At 59.8% G+C, this 9947-nt stretch overlaps 1 protein-coding gene across 1 annotated transcript; it reads left to right on the top strand.

The window, feature by feature from the left end:
• Window positions 1-448: 448 nt before the first annotated feature.
• LOC311200896 (scavenger receptor cysteine-rich type 1 protein M130-like) lies at window positions 449-9605 on the top strand (the record flags this gene model as incomplete). Its single annotated transcript, XM_084275199.1, has 13 exons — window positions 449-456; window positions 1285-1418; window positions 1536-1592; window positions 1735-2040; window positions 2704-3024; window positions 3108-3422; window positions 3735-4049; window positions 4489-4579; window positions 4668-4978; window positions 6946-7041; window positions 7473-7556; window positions 7767-7854; window positions 9527-9605. The coding sequence occupies 13 exons, from the start codon at window positions 449-451 to the stop codon at window positions 9603-9605; spliced, it is 2205 nt and encodes a 734-aa protein (XP_084131325.1).
• Window positions 9606-9947: the final 342 nt, after the last annotated feature.

The following is a 9947-nucleotide window of genomic DNA, read 5'->3' on the forward strand; positions in this document are numbered from 1 at the left end:
GGACCAATGTGAGCCTGACATTGCCCTGAGGACAGCTTGGAAGGGTACATCATGCACACTGGTTCCTGGGAAGGAGGAACCTCCAGACCTGTGGTCTAGTGTTCAGTGCTCTCCTGAAGGTTCCCATGTTTGTGCTTGCAGGGGCTGCAGAGGTGAGGCTGGAAAATGGTGGTGGACGCTGTGCTGGAAGAGTGGAGGTGAAACAACAGGGACAGTGGGGGACAGTGTGTGATATCGGCTGGGACATTAAAGATGCTGCAGTGGTTTGCAAGCAGCTGGGCTGTGGGGATGCTGTTGAAGCTCATGACTTTGCACACTTTGGGCCAGGATCTGGCCCCATTTGGATGTACGGTGTTGAGTGTGATGGCACCGAGTCTGCCCTGTCTGAGTGCACAAACGATGGCTCAGGTGAAGAGAACTGTTATCACAGCTGGGATGCTGGAGTGACATGTTCAGGTAAGGGGCCAGCTGGTCACCACCTTTGTGGCCACGATGGGGAAGGGAGCTGAGTGTACCCTCAGGGCAGCAAGGGGCTACTGGAAAAGGGCCTGGTGTGGCTGGTCACTGCTGAGTTGAGACTGTCATTGATGGTTTCCCTGGTCTCTGAGGAAAGCCCAGTGGGAACCTGCCATTGCCTGACCCCTCATGTGGCTCAGCCCATGCTCCATGGCTGCCTGGTGTAGGGAGATAGATGTGTTCAGGAAAACCTGTCTGGAAGCCATGAGGACCTCATAGCAGCTCCCATGATATGCGCAGCTCCAGGGAAGGAACAAAGGTGGCCAGGGCTTTTCGAGTTATGTTCCCTGGTAGATAGGAGTGTCCCAAAGCAGAGGAGCTACTCAGAGGGGAGGAACAAAGGGATTAGGACGAAGAGCAGGGTGGCCCTTGGCTACCTCCTGCCTCTTACAGGGTCACTCCATGAGAGGTAGGCAGAGAAGGCTGCAGCATCCAATAGCACCTGGGCCCATCACCTCGGGCCAGAGAGCTCTGGGTGCTTCAGGGCCTGGGGCTGATGCCCAGCAGCCCAAGGTCTCTAGAAGAGCAGCAGTTTATCTGAGCAGTGCCTGTGGCTGTGGCTGTGGGAGAACAACCAGACCCCAGTGCTGTGCTGATTTCTGGAGAGCAGGGAGGGGCTCTGGTGTGTTTGTACCATCAGCACCCACTGGGAGCTGCTGGGATGGTTGTGAGGCTCTTGGCCTGTAGCCAGCTGAGAGATGGGGTGAGACATGCTCAGGACGTTGCCAGAGGGCTCTGGGAACTCACAGGGGTCTTTGCTTGCTCCAGGGTTTGTGCGGCTGGTTGGAGGGGCAGCCCCTGCTCAGGACGAGTGGAGATCCGTGACGAGAACCAGTGGAAAACTGTCTGTGACTCAGACTTTGGTCCCAAAGCTGCTGCCGTGGTCTGTGAAGAGCTGCAGTGTGGGGTAGCCCTGTCCATCCCTGGGGCAGCTCCTTTTGGAGAAGGTGTTGGTTCCATCTGGGACAGAGAGCTGCAGTGTTTGGGGAATGAATCCTCTCTGGCCTTCTGCCCCACAGGGTCCCCCAGGGACCCACCCTGCACCCACGCCAACGATGCCAGTGTCATCTGCACAAGTAAGGACTCAGGGTGGGGTGCTGAGTGATGTGGATGAGCTGGTGGGAGGGAGCAGGATGGGGACAGGACACACGACTGGGTTTGAAGGCAGGAGGGGTGAAGAGCACCAATGCCCCTTTTCTCCTCTTCCTCTGTCCCCAGGGTTCAGGCTGGTGAATGGCAGCACGGCTTGTGATGGGCGGGTGGAGGTCCAGGTGCTGGGGACCTGGGGCACCCTCTGTGACTCCCACTGGGACCTCTTGGACGCCCACGTTCTCTGTCGCCACCTCGGCTGTGGGTTCGCCGAGTCCCTTCCTGGAGGAGGGCGTTTTGGGAGAGGCACCGGCCTCACCTGGAGAGAGTCATTCCACTGTGATGGGACAGAAGCCCAGCTGGGACAGTGCCCAGTGACTGCCCTGGGAGCCTCCCCATGCTCCCACGACAGGGACGCTGATGTCATTTGCTCAGGTGAGTGCTGGGAAAACAGCGTCTTACCCCCATTTTCCCCTGGGGTGTGACATGGCCACCCAAAGCAAGGGACCCCATGGTGGGCACAGGGTGAGCTTCTCCCTGGAGAAACCCTCCCTTCACCTGGAGTGATCTGGAGAGCTTGATCTGCTCCCACTGAACGCTCTGAGGTGGGAGAGCTGACACTGAACAGGGTCAGACATCTCTGCCCTCCTGGGGCAGGGGTCAGTCCCTTGAGCCACCAGCAGCCTTGGGGTCAAACCAGCTCCCAGTCCCTGAACCCAGGGGTGCAGAGGGGCAGAGATGTGTGGGGTGTCCCATGTATCAGCAGTGCCAGGGCTCAGGATGAGGAAGGCTTCTCCTGGTGCTGCCCATCCCCAGGCCATCCCACCATCTGCTGCTCCCTCCTGCAGAAGCTGCCCATCTGCCTCAGCAGGGACATGTTGTTGTGTTTGTGCCCCACCAGTGTCTTGCCCAGCAGGGCTCAGTCCCTGGGAAACCAACCATGAGAAAAGCTGCTCCTGAAGCTCAATGTAGAGTGCTTGGGGCAGGCAATAGGTCTCAAGGGCTGCATCAGGCTTCCAGAGCCTGGAGAGGCACTGCAGGTCTCTGGGCTCTCTGGTGCTGCTGAGGCTGGGCCATGGCTGCTCTCCCCAGGCTCAGACAGCTCCGGGGCCCTGCGGCTGGTGGCTGGAGGCAGCCGGTGTGACGGGCGAGTGGAGATCTTCCAGCGCGGGACCTGGGGCCGAGTCCTGGATGACCAGTGGGACGTGCAGGAGGCCAGCGTGGTGTGCCGGCAGCTGCGGTGTGGAGAGGCAGAGAGAGCCTACAACCCCCCAAAGCCCGAGAGAGGGACGGGTCCTGTGGGGGTGCGAGGGGTGCGGTGCGCAGGGCATGAGCCCCACCTGACCCTCTGCAACACCTCCCTGCCCGAGAGCGCGCTGGCAGCTGGGATTGCCCAGGACGTGGGGGTCGTTTGCCGGGGTGAGTGGCACTGCAGGGACCCCCGGGCTCTGGGCTGGGTGGGCACCATCCCCTGACAGCAGCCGGGCTTCTTCCTGCTGCAGGGAGCCGTCGGGTGTGGCTGGTGAACGGGCCCGGGCGCTGTGCAGGCAGAGTGGAGATCTACTACCGGGGCAGCTGGGGGAGCGTCTGCGATGACGGCTGGGACCTGCCCGACGCCGCCGTCGTCTGCCAGCAGCTGGGCTGCGGAGGGGCGGTGGAGGCCGTTGGCTCTGCTGGCTTCGGGGAAGGCGCCGGGCAGGTCTGGCTGGGCAGCGTGAGCTGCTCGGGGGCCGAAGCTGCTCTCTGGGACTGCCCGGCACGGCCCTGGGGGCAGCCCGACTGCGGGCACAAAGAGGACGCCGGAGTCGTCTGCTCAGGTCTGTGCTGGGAGCTGTGCTGGGAGCCCAGGGACAGGGGAGGTGGGGACAAGGGGAGAGCCGGCAATGGCTGAGTCTGTCCCTGGCTGCTGCTGAGCCCCTGCCCAAGCCCATGCTGGGGACACCCACGCACAGGTCCTCTCTGTCCCACATGGCATCTCTGGGGAGACAATGGAGGGAAGGGTTGTCTGTCTGTCAGGGGCTGCCAGGGCGACTGTCTGGCCATGCATTTTCCTTGTCTGGGGGCTTCAGGGGCACCCCTGATCCTACAGCCCTGCACCATCCTGTTCCCTTTGGTCTCTCTCCTCGCAGAGTTTGTGGCCCTGAGGCTGGAGAAGAACGACAGCTGCTCCGGGCGCCTGCAGGTTTTCTATAACGGGACCTGGGGCAGCGTTTGCTCCAACTCAATGACTCTCCAAACGGTGTCTCTGGCCTGCAAGGAGCTGGGCTGTGGGGATGCAGTATCCTTGGATCCATTCCTGACTTATGGAACGCTGCCTGGCCGTGCCTGGGTGGATCGTGTGGAGTGTGGGAAGAGTCACAGCTCCTTCTGGCAGTGTCCCTCCACTCCCTGGCACCCACAGTCCTGCACTGACCTGCGCGATGAGACCCACATCACCTGCAAGGGTAACTCTGAGCCATCTGGGCACCAGCATCCCCAGATTCTGCTCAGTTTTGGGCAGTGTCAGACACAGACAGAGCCCACAGGGGCTTTTCCTTTCCATGCCAGACCCTTCTGTTGCTGGTGGTGGCACAAAGGAGCCTTCAGCTCTCGGACCCCACACATTCAGCAGCAGTGGGCAGCCAGGCTGCCAGCAGAGCCTGGGGGAGGCAGAGGTGTCTGCAGGAGAGGTCTCAACAGAGACCCATCAGGGCTCCAAACAGTGTCCCCCATCCTGCCCTCTGTGAACCAGGCTCCCTTGGGGGCTGAGCAGTCAGGGTCCCCCACATTGCCGGGTGTGTCCCCTGAGTGACCGGGGTTCAGCTGCTCCCTTGAGCAAGGTGACTCAGGGATGCACAGGCAGATCTCAGCCCCGCTCTCTGCCACACGACCCCCCTGCTGCAGCCCCTCACCACGGCATTTCCTTCTACAGACAGAGAGACAAGAACGGCCCCAACCCTGGATCCCACGTGCCCAAACTCCAGGAGCTGCACAGGTAGCTGCTCCTCTGCAGGCCTCTCTCCCCTGGCAGGGCTCTGCCTGCTGCCCTGGAGCCCTGAGGGGTCTCTGCCTTCTCCAGACAGGGAGAAGATCCGTGTGGTGGGAGGCGAGAGCGGGTGCTCGGGCAGAGTGGAGGTCTGGCACCGCGGCTCCTGGGGGACGGTGTGCGACGACTCCTGGGACATGCTGGACGCGGCGGTGGCGTGCCGGCAGCTGGGCTGTGGCCCCGCAGTGTCTGCCCTGGGCGAGGCGGCGTTTGGGAAGGGGACGGGCCCCATCTGGCTGGAGCAGGTGGAGTGCCGGGGCACAGAGCCGTCTCTGCAGCACTGCTGGGCCCGGCCCGGGGACAGCGGCGCCTGCCGGCATAAGGAGGACGCTGTTGTGAACTGCTTGGGTGAGCATCTCCCGGGGGCTGCACTGTCCTGCCCGCGGCCCCGAGCAGGGCCCTGGGCTCCTGCCTGGCCACCCCTGAAGGAGCAGCCCCACAGGAGGGCCAGTGTGTTGGGATGTGCCAGGGAGGTCAGAGAGGAGGCTCCCCGGGACCTGCACACCCAGCCCCTCAGCACGTGTCCTCCTCCTCCTCTGCAGCTGTTTTTCAGGGTTCTATACTGGTTTGAGGGGTGCTATACTGGTTTTGGGGTGTTCGTACTGGTCTGGGTGGTACATTCTGGTTTTCAGGGGGGTCTATACTGGTTTGAGGGTATTCTGTACTGGTTTTATTGGGGGTTCATACTGGTTTGAGGGGATTCGCTACTGGTTTGGGGTTCTATACTGGTTTGGGAGATTCTATACTGGTTTTGGCGGTCCATACTGGTTTAGGGGAATTTATACTGGTTTGTGAGGTTTTATACTGGTCTTAGTAGTTCTATACTGGTTTCTGGGGTTTCATACATGTTTTGGTGTTTTTACTGGTTTTAGGGCATCTATACTGTGTTTGGGTAGTTCTGTACTGGTTTGGAGGGTTCATACTAGTTTCGGGGAGTATATAACGGTTTTTTGGGGAGTTCGTACTGGTTTGAGGGTGGGTGCATACTGGTTGGGAGAGGCCCATGGCAGTCCCACCAGTATTTCCAGTAACCACCCCACCAGTATCCCCAGTAACCAGCCCCTCAGTATTCCCATTACCCAGCACAGCAGTATCCCAGTTAACCCACAGCTCTCCTTCTCCTCCTCTGCAGCTGCACCCAGGACCACAACACCAACCCCCCGAGCAGGTAACCTGCCCTGTGTGTCAGCGCCGGCTCTTCCCAGGGCCAGGCTGTGACAGCCAGGGGGAAGGGGCTCCTTGCCAGGGTGGGACTTACCGAGGTGGGATGTCAGTCCCCAGAAGGGTGGGACCTTCCCCATCACTCACCCCTGGGGTCCCTTACCCCGGTGTCACGGGGTCAGGACTGTGGTGTCACAGCCCCCCACCTCTCCCAGGCCTGGGGCTGCTATTTCTGTCTTCCTGCCTGTGCAGATGCCACCCGGGGCCGTCTGACCAGCAGCAGGAGAGAGTCCTTGCTTGTCATCATCTGCATCCTCCTGGGAGCCCTTCTCTGCTTGCTCCTGGCCCTCCTGGCTGGGCAAGCGTGGAGCGCCAGGGCTGGGCGCAGAGGTGGGTTTGTTCTCCATGCTCCCAGGTGAAGATGGGTGTTGGCAAGGCCAGGGGTGCTGTGGGGTGTCAGTGAGTGGTACAGGCAGAGCTGGGGGGACAGGAGTGTGTGCTGCCCACAGTCCCATGTGTCACCCCATTGACTGCCTGACCACGGGCAACCAGCAGGAAGGGGGAGAGAGAGTCCAGACATGGGGGGAGTCAGGGATGGGGCCAGGAGAGAAATGGCACAGCTGGGCTGGGGAGATGGGATAAAGGGGGATAGATGAGGATGTAACGCTGGGAGTGCTCTGGGGAGATGGGGAGGGGGCTCTGGGAGTGTGAGATGCTGGGAGAATCATTGGGCAGCACCTTCCATCCTTTCAGCATCAGGACCCCTGGTTGTTCTTCCATCCAACCCTTACCTCCCCCCAGCAGGGCAGGGGCTGTGTAATGGATCCACTGGGCAGAGAGTGGACAGCTCCAGGGGAGAGGAAAGGCAGGAGCTGCTCCAAGCTCAGCACCAGGAACAGGATCCAAGGTCCAGAGGGGCACAAGGGCTGTCTCTGAGGGAGGGTGTGAGGGTGTTGCTGCCCCTGACCATCTCCAAGGGGACTTTACCCTTCCTGAGGAAGTGGCAGGAGTGAGAGGACAGCACAGTGGGGCTGTGCTGTGGGACAGCCCTGGGCTGAGCCAGGGGAACAGGGCTGGGGGAGCAGATCAGGATCCATCCCTTCCCTGCCCATCCCTGAGCCACATCCCTGAGCCAGCCCTGCCTCTGTCTGCAGCCTCTGAGCGAGCCTGGGAGCCCTTCCCTGAGGCCCTGTACGAGGAGATCGGGTACAGCCCAGCATTGGAGAAGCAGCCAAGGTTCAGCATGTCAGGTGGGTGTGGGTCCCTCATGGGGGCCATATCTCTAAGGCTCTTTCCCCTGGCCCCCACCTAAGACTGACCCCCTGCAGCCCCCTGGCCCAAGGTCCCTGCAGCACTGGGGCTGTGGGTTCTGTGGGGAGAGCAGCCAGGTCTTGGAGTTGGAGAAGAGCTTCATCCTCACCAGCTCATCCTGTCCCAGCCAGTGGACAGCCCCTCACTGCATGTCTCTACATCCCATTGTCAGCTGAGGGGTGAGGGAAGGGGCTGTCCCGGGGCAGCTCTGGGAGCCCCTGTGAGTTGGGGTTTTTCCCAGGAGAGCAAGGAAACTCCTGAGCCCTGGTCCAATGCAGCCCTGGCTCGGTGGGTCCCCTGTCCCCAGCAGCACTGAGCACAAGCTGGGTCAGCAGAACTCACCCCATAAAACTTCCATCACTCTCTCCAGGCTCCTACTCAGAGGGGTCCCTGAACATGATGCAGACCCACTATGAGGACATTGAGGAGGAGGATGGTCCAGGATCAGCACCAGGTAATGGGGGGCAGGAAGGGGTGGATCTCTCCTCCCTGCACACCTGTGATGGACACCAGTGTCACCGTGAGCAGCAGGGGAGGAAATGGGCAGGGGAATCCTCTGGTGCTGCCAAATCCAGTGTCTGAGGCCCATGTCCCTGCCCATCCTCCCTTCCTCTGCTCTGCAGGATGTGTCTTCTCTCTGTCAGCATCTCCCCTCCCCTTTCAGACATGCCTGTCCTGCCCAGAGATGACCCAGCAGATGGCTATGACGATGCCAGGGATGTTTCTGAGCTTGGGGAGGATCCAGTGTCTGGGCAAGGAGACTGGGAAATGCCCAGGGCACCAGAGGATGGAGCTGGTCCCAGGGATGCACGTGGAGGTGAGAGGGAAAGACAGTGCTGAGGGTTCCTGTGGTGCCAGATGAATTGCTGCCATATTGAGAGCCCACAATCTGGCAATAGACCTACCTGCCCTTGGTGTTTCCCTTGGGGGGGGACCCTTGGTGGGAGGGGGAGGTAAATATTTCTCCACTGGTGAGGAGAAGGGAGGAAGGTGATGTACAGGTCAGGACGGGCACCTCGTAGGACGATCACTCAGTGGGCTGCCTTGCTGCTTGCAGGGACACACCTGCACCCCCAGAGACATGCTGAGGCCCCTGGAGCTGAGGGAGATGCCTGGTCCCCTCCCCAGGACAGCACAGGCTATGACGATGCTGAAGAGGTGTCTGTGGCACAGCCCCCTGAGGACACCAAGGCTGTGACACCAGAGCTCAGTGCACAGCAGCCCCTGAGCCCTGGGCCAGCACAGCCCATCCCACCCATGCAGCTGGGTGCAGCCAGGAGGGAGGAGAGGTCTGTGCAGCTGGGAGAGCCCTGAGCACCAGGGAACCATCTCCCTTCTCCCAGGGGCAGCAGAAACAGCCCGGGGTTTGCTCTCTGTTTATTCTCCTGTGGTTACTCTGTGCCTCCCCACTTGTTCCTATTAAAGCCTTTGGGGTAGGAAGGGGTATTTTTCTCCTTCTCAACTCTGTGGGAGGGAACTCCTCCTCCCCCTCCTTCCTCACTGACCCTGGTGTGTCTGGGATCTTTCCTCATGTTCCCCCCTCCTCCCTTACCCCTGTCCCAGTCTGGCATTTGTGCCCTTTCTAAACCCACCCTCACAGAGCAGCACCCCCTCTGCTGATGTGCTCAGCTGATGGCAGCAGTAGGGCTGCTGCAGGGCTGCCTGGACATAGGGGAACCAGAATGGGGAACCCAATTTCTCTTCTCACTGGGGCTCCTGCTGCCTCTCTGCTGCCAAAGCCACTGATGTGGAGTCCCACACAGAGTAACATCTCTGCCACTGTCAAGAAACCCAAAGGATCCTCTGGAGGGGGAGGGACACAGAGAATGTCCTGACACTGAGGGAGTAAAGGGTTGGGGTGACCAGTTGAGGGTTGGGGTGACCAGTTGAGTGTTGGGGTGAAAGGGGTTGATGTTGGAGGGAAACGGTCAAAGCCGGAGGGCAATGGCCAAGGGTTGGGTCAACTGGGTCAACTCTTGATCCAACCATCAAAGACCCTGGGATGGGTTTTCTGGGAAGGGGCTGGAGATTGTTGGGACGCCCGATACGCATCATCAGTCAATGACGATGACACGGCCACCGACTACTGTGCCAGAGATGGTGGTGGTGGTGCTGATGGTGGTCACCACCCCATTGCCATGTCCCCACCTCCTGGCATCTCCCTGGCATCCTGGCACAAAGATCCAGGTCTCGTTCAAGCACAAACTCCAAAACCATTGGAATTTCACCCAAAGTCTTCCCAGAATCCTGGCCACGACTCATCCAGCTTCACCTCTGGTCACTGCAGGATGTTCTCCATGCCCAAGGAAACAGGAATTCCCACAAATCCTCATATCTCCACCAAAATCCTCACGTTTCCCCCCAAATCCTCTATTTTCCCCCTAAATTGCCTAATTCTCACATTTTTCCCAAAATTCTTTCAAGGGAAGAGACTGTTACCAAGACTGTTACCAAGGATGGGTGCCACGATGAGAGGGAAGATGCTGCCAATCAGTGTGACTGATAAAGCAACTTCAACTTCATGGCAAGCACACCCTTCCTTTGATACTGTTCCTACCACGTGTTGTACTTGTCGTATTCTAATTGGCTCTTAGCTAAAGGTTACATTTACATACCCCACCCATCTGGCAGCCTGGGAATCATGTCTCTTTCTCAGTCCCAGGAGCACTGAATCCTTATCACACCTCCTGCTCCCACATCTTGTGGCCTTGCTGCACGAGACACAAGAACACCCTGACCGATTGGTGACCCTTCTGTTCTCACCAACACGGCGTGGGGCCTGGTCTGATTGAGCTACACAGGCGACTGCTTGGGCAGCTGCTCCACAGGCTCATGGCCTGGCTTC

This window comes from Gallinula chloropus (genome assembly GCF_964237585.1).
Source record: "Gallinula chloropus genome assembly, chromosome: 25".
In the NCBI taxonomy this organism is placed as follows: domain Eukaryota; kingdom Metazoa; phylum Chordata; class Aves; order Gruiformes; family Rallidae; genus Gallinula; species Gallinula chloropus.